At 40.2% G+C, this 17,938-nt stretch overlaps 1 protein-coding gene across 3 annotated transcripts in view; it reads right to left on the minus strand.

Moving 5' to 3' along the window:
• The window catches only part of UBN2 (ubinuclein 2), a 95,311-nt gene that overhangs the window by 12,549 nt on the left and 64,824 nt on the right, over positions 1–17,938 (minus strand). For 2 of the 3 annotated variants that reach the window (XM_021079092.2, XM_003360116.6), the window contains 3 exons: positions 16,807–17,038; positions 16,301–16,390; positions 2,565–12,906 (listed from right to left, as the gene is read on the minus strand). The exons of the other annotated variant lie outside the window; for it this stretch is intronic. In XM_021079092.2, coding sequence (XP_020934751.1) covers positions 12,857–12,906; positions 16,301–16,390; positions 16,807–17,038 — 372 coding nt within the window. In that variant the 3' untranslated portion in view covers positions 2,565–12,856. Of the gene's footprint in view, positions 1–2,564; positions 12,907–16,300; positions 16,391–16,806; positions 17,039–17,938 lie in introns of those variants that run through there. 3 annotated transcript variants of the gene reach the window in all.

Consider the following 17,938-nt stretch of genomic DNA (forward strand, 5'->3'; position numbering starts at 1 on the left):
GGAGCTTCGTGACACTGAATCACAGATAAAGCTTTACCCAAACTATGTTTACCTCTAGACTACTCATTTATAGGAGCCAAAACATTTCCTTAATGGTTTCTGTTGAATACTCAACTTTTAGAGCAGTTTCCCTTTACTTTTTATGCCAGGGGTTTGACAGCTGCAGTCAAAGAATTTTAACTGATATTTATCTACTTCTATAATTTTCCATATATATATATATATATATATTTAAAGATTTTTAAAAACACTGGTCCCATTTCTCTATTTTGGGAAACTAGGACAGCAAGAAGAGGCATGAATTTAAGAAGAAAAAAAGGCAGAAAAGAGTCAGAATAGTAGCCACCATTTATCAGCTCTATGTGCGAGGCACTGTGCTAGGTGCTTTCAAGACCTTGTCTGTAACTCAACAGCAAACCCCACCACTGGGTATCGCCCCCACTGAAAGGAGCAAACAGGCTGGCAGGAGATCCGCATCTTGTCTAAAGTGCCACAGTTCATAAAGGGGTCCTAAGAACCCAAGACTAATGTCAGCCTGTTCTTCGCGCTGTGCCACCCTACTAGAAAAAAGAGAGTGGGGCAATAGTGAAGGGACAGACACAGGGACAAAGAAGAGGGAAATATACACAAAGACAGAAAAAACAAGCCATGCCAAGGCACATATTGATGAGAAAGAGCCATCACACTAGATTATACCTGCATCCTAGGGGATTGCCGTTGGCCTTGGAAAAGCTCATCTCATTTGCAATGAAATTCAACCCTTCCCGCACCCAGAATCAGCTCTTCTGCTTTTACTTTCAATTTTCAAAACTTTTTTTTCTTTTCTGCTTTTTAGGGCTGCACCCATGGCACATGGAGGTTCCCAGGCTTAGGGGTCCAATCAGAGCTACAGATGCCGGCCACAGCCACAGCCACAGCCACATCAGATCGGAGCCTTGTCTTCAACCTACACCATGGCAACGCCGGATCCTTAACCCACTGAACGAGGCCAGGAATTGAACCCGCAACCTTACGGTTCCTAGTTGGATTCGTAGGTTTCCACTGCACCACGACAGGAACTCCCTCAAAACTCTTTTTTTTGTTTTTGTTTTTCTATGGCTGTGCCCCATGGCGTGTGGAAGTTCCCGGGCCAGGGATTGACCTTGTGCCGCAGCAGTGACAATGCTGGATCTTTAACATGCTGTGCCATGAGAAAACTCCTCAAAACCTTTTTTTAAAAAAGATTTTCTCCAGAATTTCTGAAAGTTTTACATGGATATGAAGCAATGTCACAGATTCCAGACACTGATTTTCAAATCTGGAACGTTAGTCATTATTACCCATTACAAAAACAAACTTTTAACTGTTGGTCTGATATGCATACACAGATAGCAAACACCCAAAAGATATTACAATTTGATCTGTAATAGCTATCTAACTGATCATCAATAAAGAATGGATACAATAAATAGCAGTGATAGGACTCTGTGTCCTGGCTCAGCGGAAACAAATCTGATTAGTAACCACGAGGACACAGATTCAATCCCTGGCCTCGCTCAGTGGGTTAAGGATCTGGCGTTGTCGTGACCTGTGGTGTAGGTTGCGCATGAGGCTTGGATCCCGAGTTGCTGTGGCTGTGGTGTAGGCCAGCGGCTACAGCTCCAATCCGACCCTAGCCTGGGAACTTCCACATGCCTTCAGTGCAGCCCTAAAAAAAAAAAGCCAAAAAAAAAAAAAAATGTGGTGATATAACTATGGAATACTATGCGCTGTGAAAAGGTATAAGACAGACCTCTATGTACTGATATGGAATAACCTCCAAGACAATTGGAAAACAAATGCTAGGTACAGTAGAGCAAATACATATGCTAAATTTAGGTTAAAAGTCAAGATACACAGCAAATGGTAGCAGTGGTTGGTCTGGGAAGGAAAAGAGGGCCATGGGCAGGAAAGATGCTTTGCATCCACTGTACAGTCACATGCGATCACGTACTTGGCACTTTTTTTCTTTTTAACCAAGTGCAAGGACACGCTTTTCCAAAATATCATTTGTTTTTTTTTTTTTTGCTGTACCTGAAGGCTAAGGGTCGAATCTGAGCCTTAGCCACCAGCCTACACCAGATGTGAGCCGCGTCTGTGATATACAGCACAGCTCATGGCAACGCTGGATCCGTTTTTTTGTTTAGTGCGTGTGTATGTGTGTGTGTGTTTCAGGGTTGCACATGTGGCATGTGGAGGCTCCCAAGCTAGGGGTCGAATTGGTGCCGCAGCTGCTGGCCTACACCAGAGCCACAGCAACGTGGGATCCAAGCCGTGTCTGCGACCTATGCCACAGCTCACAGCAACGCTGGATCCCAACCCAGTGATTGAAACTGCATCCTCATGGTTACTAGTCGGGTTCATTACTGCTGAGCCAAAGCAGGAACTCCCCCCAAAATCTTTACTTTAAATCAAGTGGTTCAGTTGTATCTTCCCTCTAAGTACCCAGCACAGTGTGATACAGACAATAGATACTCAACCACCACAGAAAGAAATGAGATGTTAACATTCAAGTTATTAGCTCAATAACACAACAGACACAAGAATAATATGTACATTCCTCTTTATTTAATACAACAAACACATAACACATACAAAAAGAAAAAACACTCATGTAAAAGGCCCTGTCACAAAGGATAGACAGGAAAACATCTACACTGAATCAAATAAGGCTCCTGCTTTAAAACAGGGGTTTGCTTAGCTACACCTGGAATATGAGCAAGGCTGTTGCAAGAAAAAAAAAAAAAAAAATCCCTGCACTGAAGGAGTATATCGATGGGGTTAATTTATTAAATTCACAGATCCACATTTAGGAATGTTTAAGCCCTCTCACGTATCCACAATTCATCACGGTTTTATGAAATGTGATTGGTTTTTGTTTTTGGTTTTGGTTAAAAAAAAAATTTGCCTGTCCTTCTTTCTTCTTAGAGAACAGTGACAAGAGCTCTCTAAAAACTCGAGAGCCACAAACCACCCAAAGTTTGGAGAGCTTTTACCATTGAAATTCAGAAGGGGTGTAGAACTGAAAATGCAAAGGCAAGGTGGCAGCGGGAGGAGAATTAACGTAATTATCCACTGGTCGCCTGTGTTTAATCGATCGCTAGGAAACACAATGGAAACACCGTGGCTCAGTGCAGGGTTCAGTAGCAGCAGTTTGTCCATATTCCTGCTCTGATTAGAGCCGGAAATTAAACAAGCACCAGTTCATCTCAAGAGAGCCTTATACAAACATACACACATACATACCCACACCCACTCATGTATCATCACCACCCCCTTTTATTTAAATTTATTATTATTTTTTTACTAAAATAATACAAAAAAGGGAGACAGGTATATTTACAAAAATCCATGGCTGGTACAGTACATAATTTTTAAGACACACTAAATGCTACAATCTTTCAGGTCCTGAGATTATTACAAATACCAACGCAAAGCTGTGTTCAGGTCCAGTTTTAAAGGAGGAAAAAAAAATCCAAAATATTAAGTTACACACTTATTTAAAATACAGTATATCCCTTCAAGTTAGCAAAAACGCACCTCCCTATAAACAAATGCAGTACGGTAATCAGGGCCTTTCACCCAGAGGAGCAGCAATGACTTGGGCTCCTTCCTTCAAGACGGGGTGGAAAACACGTTGGCATCAAGTGTGGAGGTGGCCAAAGTGAGAAAACATCTGTAACCGGAGGGCAGCTCCTCACAGAGGGAACATTCACTGTATAAATAAGTCCTGTTTTTCCTTCTGTTACCCAACAAAAGTCTTTCCTTTATCAAAATGCATTCTGCAGGGGTTGGAACTATGTGCTTACTTAGATAAAAAATCTGAATCCTTATTTCCAATAGTTATAGCAAATAGGTCTGCAGTCCCACCATAATTTGTACAACCGCAAATCAACTTTCTTGCTGGTAATGGGAGAGGAAACACTCACCACTTGGTTACCTTGGCAGACTTAGGGCACAAAGTTTTCACCAGCCAGAGATTACCCTTCCTCTTCTTTCAGGCTTGACAGTGTTTAGTGAGTGACAGACAAGGACAGGCTCCAGATTTACATACTCTTCTTAAGAACAATTAGCTATTTTTGATAACTTTCTATAATATAATTTTTCAATGACAGCCAACAAAAGAACAGTATGAAGCGTGAATCCTTTCTCTGGAGGTTGGCCACAGCTCAGAGGAAATTATTTGCAGGTTGAGAACCTACCTCTACTGGTGAAAGGGCCCCTTGCTTATCTGAAGGTCTCAGCAGGTCTATGTGATTAGTTATGTAAGCATAGCCAGGATTTTCAAAGTTGGCCAAACTTGGTCAACTTTCCAACCACCTATATAAAACAGTAATACCGTTCTTTGTCAGCTGAGAAACAACTTCTCTTTTAATGCCTCTGGCCAAAATTGGGGGTAATTCTTGGTAATTTTATAGGTACGGGAAAGAAAACATAGTATGCTGGCGCAGGGTCCACTACCCTTGCAAATAGAAAAGGGAAGCAAAAAAGGAGGGAAGTTTGTGGCCTCAAGGACAGAAAATATAAGAGATAGCTAAGATCTGACAAAGTAAAAGCAGGTTATCACATAGAAAGCACGCCAGCGGGCTGGTCTTGGTTACGGCTGACCCCTAAATGTGCTCGGCCGGTAGAGGGAGCTGTTGACTTAGAAGCACAAGGATGTTCAGGTTCTCTTGGGTAATCATCATCTTGTGTGCATTTCAGTTAGGTCTTGTTAGTGCTCTGTTACAAAATATTTTAAAACTAGCTTTAAGATAAAAGAGAATTCTTGTTGGCAAAGTAGGAGCAAATAACATAGAGAGAGTTTTCTGAAGAACATAAGAAAACTGAGGATTCATATGACCTATTTGACGCAGACCTTTGCAAAGTCGGTTTATTCCAGGGCAAGTATGAAAATAAGCAAAAGTATCACGAGAAACAGGAGCCCTAACAAAGGTCTGCACCTCTTCGGAAAAATCTTGAAAAGTATCAAGAGGAAGCCATGCAATGCCCCTAGCTACTACCACATTATATATAGCAGAGAAATCTATTTTTAACACGAATGAGAAGAGAAAAAAATTCGGGTCACCAGTGACGAGTCTAAGCCCCGGACATAGAGACCCCCTTAATTATACCACTGGGATCTCTCTAAGAGTGTTTTCGACCTGTTTGGGTAACAGTTTGGAAAGGTGTCCAAAATGTAAGTACTAACCTGCTCTAAAGTGGAAATTATGTAAGAAAGATGGAGAAGGAGACGTAGGAAGAAATTACAGTACGAAGACATTCAATCAAGATCACAAGTGGCTACTTTCACACAAAAGGTACTGTGGGAGCATCTGAGAAAAACGCAATTTAATCAGCTTATTCAAGGGCAGCTTCTGATGAAAGTGCTCCCAGTCCGCCCTCTCAGGCTGCGCTGGGTGTAAAGAGCCCCTGGGACACGCCTGCGGCTTTTCCGTTTGAGGTCCTTGGGGACAGAGGCCAATGTGCCTGCGATCAGGACGGCAACGACAGAGTAACCTTTCCTCCCCAGACGCCCAGCAACCTATATTCTGGTGCAGCAACTGGCCAATGAAATGGTTAACTTAACACCAGGGCAAAGAAGAGTGAAGTCTTAAGAAAACGAAGAAAGAGTAAGAACTGGACATTAATATTCAAAGCTACTTTTTAATCAGAGTCTGACCATCTGTTCAGCTCCACAGACCTGAACACTGTGCCAAAGAATCTAAAACTTTCTCAGAATTGAACACTGGGATGGTTTCATCTTAACGACACAAAGACATTCCATGATCCTCACCAGTAGAAGAATCTGCACTTAGTTTCTGAATATTATGCTCACATTTTAGGATAGATGAACACATAAAATATGTCTATTTTTATGTTTTCATTAATTTTCCCTAGAGGAACGAACACACATTCAACAAAACCCTTATGTCTTATTTCTTTGGGCAGAAGTCTTCATTCACATCTGTTCTTTAAAGAATGGAACACGAGGGAAAATGTGGAAAACTTGTATGTTTACCTGCATAGTTGATATTTAGAGGCTACTAACTAAGGCTTTCTCTGGAAAAAGCAACAAAAAACCAAAAAGTGATTTTTAAAACTTCCTATCACTAGAGATGAAATGAGCCTCGGCCAGTTCTGGGAATTAACCCAGAGGCTCTGTCTGCTTGGGCCCGCTGCTTTCTCCTGACTCACTTACACTGGACAGTCGGTTCCTCATCCGGCTACATTCTCTCTCCTAACCCTGAATATGTGCTACCCCCGCCCCCCGCCAAACAAATGGTGCTCAGCATTCAGCTCTAGCTACAAAGATGGCATCCATTTTTTCCCGTTGTTGTCTTAAATGTGAAAAGGGAAGTTCTATGTAGTACTGCTTAGTGTACCCAGTGGGGGTGGGATAAGATGACCTTCCTTTCCTCCTTGGAGCTGGGCGAGCATGTTTCCTTCGACCCCAACCCTCCCAACCCTGCCCCAGCTCAGAAGAGAGTCCTGCCTCCCCCTCTCATTTTCCTACAACCTGAGCAGTTGATGGCTCCAACTCTTACGTGCTGAAGAAGCATAAATTACAAAGGTAGCCTGGCTAAAAGTATACCCAGCTGACTGTGATGCTTGCGTCTTCAGTGCAAAGCTGGATAAGCCTATAATCAATCACAGGAATAGTACACCATCTCTGATCTACAGGAATGAGGAGACTCTCATTCATTCTCAACAAGTTAAAAGCTTACTATCCATCACTAAACAAGTAATATAAGGAAATTAGATTGAGACGATGGCAAAGTGAGGCAGATAAAACTTTTGGGATCCTTAATCGACTCTAATAACCAATCATCCAACGTTGATCTAGCTTCAGCTCCATAACCCTGGCAAAAATCACACACGTAATAATTCCATAAATGGCTAAAAGATCTACTTATAATTAAGAAACTTAGTGTTATTTACCCACTTCCCCCTTCTTAACCTGAAACTAACCACTTTATCCCACCACAAATATAATATGTTTAAATAACAAATATGCATCTAAATTAGAATTCCAGTGATTCTTTTTTTAACTTAAAAATTGTATGGTGCTTTTTATACCCATCATAAGGGAAATATTTTTCAGCCTCTGAAGGAAGATGATAATACTTTTTTTTTAATTATATAGGACATTTTAGAAAAACTCAAAATATTTTTGAAAAAGTCTCTGATATCCCTGGGAGGTAGGTGAATATTATTATACCCAATTTTCTAATGGGTAATCTGAGGCACAAAGGTTAAATGATATTCCTCCTAAACATAATAATCCGAGAGTTAACATGACTGAGTTGAGGCCACCTGCTAACAGTTGTGCTATCAGGTAACACTACCAGGAGCCTCTGCTTTCTCCTTTTTGGCCACCAGTCTCCTCTTCACAGTTAAAATGTATTTAAGGGAGGTGGGGGGTTATTAGATAGATTTGTGCTGGGTTTTGAGCATTGGTTCAGCTTGGTCTCCCCCCCAACATGTCACATCTGTTATCAACAAGAAACAGATGAATCTTAAGCTACCAAATATTATGTTATTTTGCTCAAGGGAGAAACCTAAAGAACTGTCAAACCATATTAAGCCAAATGCAATTATCTGGCAAAAAGAAAAAACTGAAGATCTCTCAAAAAGGCTGTAGGTTACAGGAGTGTTTTCCTCAGTATCTGAAATCTTTCTAGTTAAGTTTGTTAACTTTTTGACAAATATGCAGCTATAGGAATTCTTAAAAAAATCATTTCCCAGAAGAATATATGATTCATTTTTAATGTTGACAAACTCTCTAACTTCCTTCAAAACTCAGATCCAATACCACAGTTCTAAACTCGAGCTCTCCCTTGTCTTCAGTCCTGCCTGCCACAGTGTCATTATCAACTTGACCTGGAAAGACTCTTATTATTCCAACGCTTTCTCTAACGTTACTCATGCCAAGCCTGAAGGGCACAGAGTAGTGGGTTACATCCAGGAAGAGTCAGTGAGTCCACTAAATTTATTATATTTGTAATAACTATATATATATATATATATATGGAAATATGTGTGTGTGTGTGTGTGTATATATATATATATAGTTGCTGTTGCTATTAACTGCTACAAACAGATTATTTAAAGGGGGAAAGACAGCATCTTGTGGAAAGACAATTTCCCAACCCACCCATTTGAATCAACTAAAAGCAGTGGAATAAACAAGGCAAAGTTTTGCAAACATTAAAAGGGGAGTGCTTGGAAAAGATGCAATGGTACAGCAGCTACTAGTTTTTTTTATATACATATAACATATGTATACATATATATATACACACACACATATATGTATGCATGTATGTATGTATGTATCTTACACATATTATCCATATACATATAAGGAAAAGGAAGAATATCATAGCATGATGTGGTCTTGGCAAGTTTGAGATTCTTCCTCCTGAATCCCCTGACTTATTAGCCTGTACTTTAGGATATCTGAGACCAGTTTCAAAAGGGGGAAAAAGAAAGAAAAAAAGGCACTTAACAAAGACAAAGGCCTGAATGGAGCATGTTTTAGAGGAGTAATATATGCCATTTTACCAGAGCTAAGAAATGACTTACAGGGTTAAACTTTTTCCCTTACATTGTATAAAATAAAACTGTATAACAGGTTTTTAATCATTTACCTACTACTGCATTTTTCTTCTGCTTTATTATTACAAGAACAAAAGCCCCCTAAAAGCAAAAAACAAACAAAACAAAAAAAAACAATCATACATGCATAATGGAAGGTAAAAAGTGCCCTTCTGAGAACATAAGGACAGCAGAAAATATAGTGCTAAATAAAGCACAGGGAAAGTTCTCAAGTTTGGCCTGATTACAGATTCCTCTCACTCTTCTATAGCTAATATCAAGACAAAACAAACATCAATGAACAAAAAATGCAAACAAAAGTTCAAAATCTAAATGATGACAGAAAGAATACAGGGAGGGGCCAGTGTGCTTTTATGATACACCCCTAAAATAAAGTATCCTAACTCTATTATACATGGGTCAAATTCTAAAACCTCCTAGAAAAGGAAAAAAAAAAAAAAAAACAACAACAAAAAACAAACCTGCAAATTAGATTACAGTTGACCATTACAGGCAAAGTTCATTTTACAAATGTAGCAGCAAATATGATAGATAACTGGAGTCCTAGGAGATGATGCCAAGGACACAGCGTTCTCATAATCAATGGCAGTTTGAGTAACAGTAGAATTTCCATTTCAGAAAATGTCTTGACCCACGTAGAGGTGGAAAGGGATGTGGTAGAGGGCAATGAGAGGAGAAAGACTAGAGGTGTCTGCCCTTTCCAACCCTGGGTAGTAAACAATTTAGATCTGCTTTGGGAAAAAAAAAATCCTGGGTTAAAAATCTTTTCATATAAGTTGTTTTCAAACAGGTGTCAAACCCACAGCATTCAAACATGTACGTTGCCCGGTTCTTCCTCCTGTGTTGGTGACGCAATAAAGCCTATTCAGCTTCTATATATATATATGAAAGTAATTTGGGCTAACAACATCCATCAAAGGGGTGGCAGGCATGAAAGGATGTACTAACACAATCCTCTGATTCCCTCGATATTAAGATTTTGTGTCTTCAGATTAACCTCACTTCTTTGCCCTAATTTCTTCAAGGCTGTTTTAAAATCATGATTTCTTTTACCCTATGATCTCAGAAGCATATGAGAAAGGATTATAATCGACTTAATAATGAAATTATTGCTTGCATTAATTTTGGAGGCTCTGAATGAGCTTGACACTTTGCTCTCAGTCTCCAACCCAGGCTCAGCACTGCTATCTCTGAGGACAACTCTGCTGACCATACATTATTGCTTGTGAATACTGAGGATCAACTGGTATGTACAGTAACAGCTTATACATCAGGGAAGGCAATTTAAAATACAAGACAGTTGAAAACAGACAGCTTACTTTTCCTGAATCAAGAATCCCACTGAATGGGACATAACTACGTGTGCTGATTGCTTTTACACTGGGAGGCTGTTAATGCTCTCTGTTCAGAAACACACATTGCTCCACATCCTTTCCAAGTACGCACCATTTTAAAAAATAACAAAATTTGACTTTCAAGTGCAAAAATAGAGTATGAGTCACAAGTCTCTGTGCTAAAAAATAACCAATTTGTATGTTTGTTTTTAGTAAGAAAAACTGTAAAGATAGGTGACTGTACAGTAGGGACACCATTTTCAATGTCGTGACCTAGAAAAGAAATAGGTATTTACATGTAGTAACTCTTTGATCATACTTTTTAAGAAAGAGAGGGATGTCTGTTGCATTTGTGCAACATAAAAGGGTAGTCTTGACTGAAATAGAGTAAGGTCATGAAAATGAGGTGGGGGTGAGGCAGCGGTCCTCGAGGCATCAGAGCGAAGACAATCCGAATAGAATCTCCACACGTGAGGATTTCTCAGAGCCAAGGTCCTTCAGATATTTTTACTGGTTAGTTATAAAATCATATGGGGAGCGGGGGCAACTGAAATCCTGCTCTCCTCTAAGGAAGACAAAGAGTCATCAGGGATCGCCACATGGCGTGATTCAGAGTTTACGGATTTTAGAAATTAAGGTTGTCCTTGCTCAACTTAAACTACTGATGAACTTATATAGAGATAAACCTGTGTGCACAGATGTACACACAGAGTTGAATACATGCGGTTAGCAGCAGGGAGAGAGATTAATCATGCGCTCACTCTGACTTTTCTCCTGGTATGGGAAGGGAAACAAAGGCAGCTTCCCAAAGGAAAGACTTCTTTTTTCTAAATTAGATAAAAGCAAGAGGTATGCTACACTGGAACAACTCAAGAATCGGGTAAGCTTCCCTCATTAACCACATAAACGTTAATCACTCTCAATTCAAGTCAAATTGATCTGCAACAACATCCCAATATCCTTCCAAAACATCCACCCGGGATGATACAACATTCTCATTTGCTTTACTGGTAAACTAAACTCTTGGAGGCAAGTAATTATATCAACGAATCCCTTGAAGTAATCCTTTCCTCATACCATAACAAGTTCTTGGAACTAAAGTTTGCAGTTATTAAGGTTTTTGTTTTGTTTTGTTTTGTTTTGTTTTGCTATGAAGCAAGCCAATGTGACTTTGAAGTCAAAATATAGGCCTACAGATCTAGAGAGATCTGGGGTAATTTATTCACAGTCCTAAAGGCTACTTGGGACTTTCACTTATGTAAATGAAAAAGGGCCTGGTTAATACCCTTATCTGAATAAACTTAATTGCATAAGATGATTTGTAATGAAAACACATGCAAGAAATCTTGCTACTACCAATGCGATGCTGCTTTTTAGGTTAGTCTGTCATTATTAATGGACCAAGCTTATACCATTCTTGGGTACAGTTTGAAAACATTCAGAAACCTAAACAGGAAGAAAAAAGAGAGACTATAACAATGATGAGGTTAAAAAAAAAAAAAAAAATCACACAAAATGTATCTAAACATAACCGTAAATTTCTCCCTTAACATCCTTTGTTGAATATGCTATTTGCACGAGGAAGCTCTAATAACAAAGGATTCTTATTAGCTGCAGGTTTAGTCCCATATTAATACTTTGAGTAAATATTAGTAAAGATTTTAAGATACCAAATGCTCCAAATCAATTTCACTGTAGTGGATTGAGGGAGTAAAAATACACCGTGACTGTTATAAAAATAATCCCCTGTACACATAATGATCCTAATTTAATTCCTCCCTTTAAAATACCTTCTTCAAAATTCCAAAAAAATATATATATATGCTATTTGAATGACCAATGAAGACGCACTGTAATACACACTTATACCTATTTATATCAATAGTTAATAATCATCTGAAATAGCAATAGCGAAAAGAACAGAAGGAGAAGTTGTGAGTTGAGGTGCTGTTGAGGGAAATTTACAGTTCCTACTGGCAGGCCTGCAAAGGCTAAGTGGACCAAAGCCGCAGCCCTACATCAAAGATCCCCATTTCTCGAGAGGAAAATGTGAGCCCAGTCACATTTTAACATCAGGAATGGAAATAAGAATTAACCAGTCAATACCAGATGCACAAATCACCTGAAGAAGAGAGTTAAGTATCTGCTTCTGAATGGAAGATGTAATTGACCCTTTTACAAAAAGGGGACATCTAAGTTTCGTCTGTTAAGAGCAACAGGCTCAATTTTTTGACTTTTAAAAATGTAATAATATATATCACTGTGCTAAAATAACTTTCCTGAAGCATATTTAGTCCACTAATTTATATGGGAGTTGCTACACTCTGGAGAAGATTCAAGTTTGTTCAGGATTTTTGAGGGTACATGATTTACACTCAGCTACTGTCTATATCAGACATAGGGTCATTAACTTTTTTTGTGGCGAATTTGCTGCATAGTCCATTCAAACAGACATGGTCATTATTCCTGACAAACTGGCCTAATTTGAGATATAGTGCCTTTTATTATGCAATTCTGTCTACACGTGTTCAAATCCAACCCCCAGGATGGATGGAGTTTACCCAAATCCTCAATTTTCCTTCCTTTTCCCCCCCGGGAAAAATCAAATTTGTACTTCTGTGGGTTTGACAACTGAGTCTCTTTCAAGTCAGTTAACATGGTAACGCTGTCTTTCCTTAGAAGAGACCGAAGGTCACTAACTTTGCACGAGAGCATTTCTTCCTCCCGCACCTGGCTTTACTCAAGTAATGTTTTCTCTTCTTTTTCCTCCTCACCACAGTGCTTGGGACGAGAGAATGTAAACATCGACAGAACAGCAGCCCTATGACCACGTGAGTACTTTCCCATCAGGTAGATTCCATCAGCCAGCCGAGTGTGTGTCATCTCCTTTGCTCGCTGGGAAGTCACTGAGATTTCCGTGGTAACTTAGTGTCCCCTTTGCTTTGGCCTCCATCTGAGAAAAGAGATGTTTAATTGGTATGGATCGGCACACAACCAAGCAAAAAGAACAATTAACTTTTAATATTCATGTGGTCAAGACACTGCTATTAATAGCTTACATGTTGTAACATTACAGAGGTTGGAGATAAAATTCAACCAGAAGGACCCTCTTATCTCAAAGGACTACATGGTTCAATTGGTTATCAGTGTCTTACAAATACTATTTCAACAAGCATTATCCACCTCAAAGTCATGTGAGCCCTATGTGAAGAATACAAAGAAACATAAAAGACATAATCTCCCTCCTTCAAGGGACCTTATCACATCTTCTGATTCCTTCAAGGATGCAAGGTCAGTTTCATTTTCTCGCAAGTGAAATTAAATTTCTTGCCATGCCATGGCATTTGATACCTCTCCACTATTTCTATAAATGAATGGCCACACTGGTAGGAGAAACCGCAGCTGAGTCCTCCCCCTGCAACCCCCAGCTCAGTCTTTTAAGCGGTAGGAAAAGTCTGCTACGGGAAACAATGTTTCTGGTTTTACGTGTGCCTAGTCAACTCTTCCGGGGAAAATGTCCATCACTCTACTTACACTGGACAAGAGCAGGGCCCAGTGACCTTAAGAGCCGACAAAATACAGAGAAAGCCTCTGATAGTTCATTTATGGCCTTCGCGAGGAAGACGAGAGAGAGAGAGTAAAAGACAGGGGAAGGCAAGCATGGTAGAAACGTACAGGTGACAAGGGACAAATGAGTGCACCACGACAACGATCTTAAGGCTCGAGGAGCCTACAGAAGTCCCAGTGTTGGTCATTCACGTGGACATCTCACTCGCTGTGCTAAAACATAAGCAAAACAAAACAACTGCCTCTACTGAAGAAATGATGTATCAATGAAACAAGACCTCAATTATTTCAAAACCTGGATGAACAGAGTATTATTAAAATGAACACTGGTGACAACATCTAAGGAGCTGGCCTTTCCATTTATAATGAGATATGTACTGGCATTTGTACAGAGAAATGGTGTGACTTGAGGTACAATTAAATTCCTAAAATGGCAGGGTGAGCTTCTGCTCAAAGCAGCTTTGGTTAATTAGTAAAACTCACATTAACCGGACTGCAAGGCTCGTTAGACCGGGGTTTGGCAACTACGGGCCCTGGGCTAAACATGGTCTGCCACCTCTTTTTATAATAGAGTTCTGCTGGAACCCAGCCACGCTCATGTTGCTTATGTCTGTTTTCATACTGCAGTGAGTAGGTGTGTGAGACTGTCGCCCGCAAAGCCTAAAACTTTTACTAATTGCACTTTCACAGACAAAGCTCACTGGCTCCAGTCTTTCGATTAGACAGGTCAGAGAATTAACATTTTAACTGAGCCCTTACCATGTACCAGGAACCAAACTAGAAGCTTTACATAAATTATGTTTATTAAAGTCTCATAAGAAGCCTATTAAAAACATTGTGTTGTTGCCAGTTTATCACCAGGAGAAATGATGGTCAAACAAGTTACACTTGCTCAGAGTAGCAGGCCTAGAATTCGAAACTCCCAGCGTGATTCTCAAATTTAGTGTCTCGTACTTTAAAATGTTTTTAAAATAAAACATTTTAAACTTTTAAATTTCAATTACTTGGAAAATATGGACAGTCATATTTCCTTTCTCCTTCTGGAAAAGCGCTGTAGGCCCGAATACAAGATGATGCACTTAAAGCTGGAATACTGACTGGGGTCATGTTGAACCACAAGAATCTTGTTTGTCTAATTCCTTGCAGGTTCCTACCATCTGCCCACCCCGAACATACAGCTCTAGGCTGGACTCATCATACCGAGCAGTTGAAAGCACCCAAGGTGGAACAGCTTTAGTCACAGGGCAATTTTCCTTATGTGTTTAAACAGAAACCAAAAAGCCCAGGACGATCAGGATTGTTGACATCTGTGCCTACTTTGTGTTCCCGCATCTGTACAACTGTGGGTTTTTTATATTCATTGTCTCAGGGGGTGAGTCTGAGGCTGCTTACCAGTCAGGTGTTTTAGAGGATTAATTATAATCTACTGCCTCGAGATTGCTCACAGCTCCCATTTCTGCATTATGGTCAACTGTAAATTTGTTCAAAGGTAATTTAATTTTTTCCCTTTTCGCGGCCACACCTGCAATATGTAGAAGTTCCCAGGCTAAGGGTGGAATTGGAGCTGCAGCTTCAGGCCTATGCCCCAGTCACAGCAACGTCACAACTGCGACCTATACCTCAGCCTGCAGCAATTCTGGATTCTTAACCTGCTGAGCAATGCCAGGGATTGACCCTGCATCCTCAGGGAGACTAGCTGGGTTCTTAACCTACTGAGCCACAATGGGAACTCCTGTTATATCCAATTTCAGATTTCAGAGTGATCTAGTTGGGCTGCCAGTATATAACGTGTAAAGTTTGAATCATATTAATTTAATCACAGCCAAAGGTAGAAAAGTTTAATAGTTAAGAATACAGGCCATGGGGAGATCCACTGTGACACACTGGGTTAAGGATCTGGCACTGTCACTGCTGCAGCTTGGGTCACTACTGTGACGAGGGTTCACCCCCTGCCCTGGGAACTTCCATATGCTGTGGTTGCAGCCAAAAAAAAAAAAAAAGAGAGAGAGAGAGAGAGAGAGAGAGAGAGAGAGATTACAGGCCACGGAGTCAGACTTCCTGGCTTTGTACCTCAGATCAAACACTGACTATGTTAGCATCTTGAGCAAGTTGCTTACCTCTGATTCAGTTTCCTGATTTGTAAAATGAGGACTGTTCTCTCATTCACAGGTTTGTTGTAAGATTAAAGTAGCTAAGACATGTAAGTAGCCCACAAGATTACCTGGCACCTAGTAGGCCTTCAATAAAGGTGAATGACGATAAATTACCGGCCATGATTTTTTTTTCCCTTTTAGGGCCACACTTGCAGCATATGCAAGCTTCCAGGCTAGGGGTCAAATTGGAGCTGCAGCTGACAGCCACAGCCACAGCCACGCAAGATCCGAGCCACATCTGTGACCTACCCCCAGCCTGCAGCAACGCTGGATCCTTAACCCACTGAGTGAGGCCAGAGATCGAACCCACATCCTCACAGATACTAGTTGGGTTCTTAACCCGCTGAGCCACAACAGGAACTTCCTGGCCATGACTTGTGCACACTGTCTCATGAATCCTCTTCTTTGTTATCCTTTCCATAAACTGACACCTTCGAAAAGGCTCTCTGCACGTCTAACAAAACATCTCCTTCACTCACCTCCTCTCTTGAAAAGCGTTTGTTGCGAATGGGGATTCAGTCATATGAGAATTGGTTTTCCCAACCTTTGTCATTTCATTCACACTGTTTCCAGGAAAGACGTATAATATGCGTACATCTCTAATGAATGATAAGGTGGCTTTCTTACCATTGAATGTTTGCTGTGAATGAGCAGGCAGAGCTGAGTGGGAAAGTGCTGCTGCGCGCTGAGCTCCTGGCTGTAAACCCTTTAGTAAATCTGAGAGGAAAACAGATTCGTTAGTGATCTTCTGAAAACTAAGATTTGAGCCCTCTTAGATAAAAATGAAAATGGCTGAATTTATCTAATGCAAATTGCGGACCTTGACGTCAAAGTCTTTCTTAAACTAAAGCACATACGTTGAAAAATACGTACATGTAGAAACATATATGTATATGCAAATAACACAGCAAATCTGACTTCCTCTTATAAATTTCATTAAGATAGAAATGTGGAATAAATGGTTTACTTAGCAACTACAAAAAAACTTCAGAGTCCAGTAATCTGATGTATTAAATACATGGACAAAATAAACTGCATTTATTCCAACTGCACTAATTCCAACTGGACTGCTCTCCATCAGTATAAATTCATGTCAAACTAGGTAGCCAAGCAAATAAAAGAGCTCCACCTACTCTGAGTTAGGCTATGGTGGAAAGCGGCTGAGGTAGATCCCGAGGTGGTTGTCACTCCAGCTGTGTCCGTTCCAAAGCCAAGTAGCTCCAAGGGAAACTGGAAGGGCATGGTCACTGGAACAAGGCCACCCAGCATCCCAAAAGGAGTCACATTTTGATTTGTTACAGACAAAGGTGATGTCATGAGAGTCAGAGGTGAGGCATTAGCCAATAATGATGCTCCTGCTGTGGACTGCAGAAACCAGGGGTCAAAATATATAAGAAATCAAGTCTTTCACTTGAATTATTTTACTTACTATCCTCATGGACGCATGATTGTCCCATATCTGCTCTAACAGAACCTTTGGGAGACAGACATGAAGACTGAAGTGTAAAATACATTTCTAAGAGTGCCCCACACTGGCTTTGGAGATACTTCTACACTTAGCTCTTCATCACCCGTTTAGATGCCTTCTGAACGGTTCCTGCAATGCCTATATTAACTCTTGTTCAGCCTCGTAATCCATTCATTCATTTCTTTTTTTTTTTTGGTCTTTTTAGGGCCGCACCCACGGCATATGGAGGTTCCCAGGCTAGGGGTCTAGTTGGAGCTGTAGCTGCTGGCCTACACCACAGCCACAGCCACATCAGATCCTTAACCCACCGAGTGCGGCCAGGGATTGAACCTGCAACCTCATGGTTCCTAGTCGGATTCCTTTCTGCTGTGCCACGACGGGAACTCCTGTATTCCTTTTATTATTATCAAACTTACTGAATGACAGCCTCTCTTTTCCACGTTATCTAGTCTCTCCTTAATCCCTGAAAGCAGTTTCCAATTCTAACTTTTTGAACTTAGGCTCCTAAGGCAAAAGGTAAATTAGAAAGTGTTTTGACACTTCCCCCACCTATCATGTTTATGAAGAAAAAATCACTCACAAATGTCCTAGCACTGATGAGCTTTTACTGAGAAATTACTTAAATATACTTCCATTAAGCTATATCAATTTCCTATAAAACAACAATTAAATCATTTTCCCATGTTGACTTTTTTCTAAGTGTACTTATGAAAAAGATAATAAAAATTTCTCAGTATCAGATATTATCTACTATAGTTTCTGCAAATGTGAGTTTTCTTTTGTAGCCTTATTTTATT

The sequence above is a fragment of the Sus scrofa genome, chromosome 18 (assembly GCF_054392235.1).
Source record: "Sus scrofa isolate SSC_HxYL_T2T_F1_AM1 chromosome 18, Sscrofa_HxYL_maternal_Yorkshire_Landrace_v2.0, whole genome shotgun sequence".
NCBI classification, from domain to species: domain Eukaryota; kingdom Metazoa; phylum Chordata; class Mammalia; order Artiodactyla; family Suidae; genus Sus; species Sus scrofa.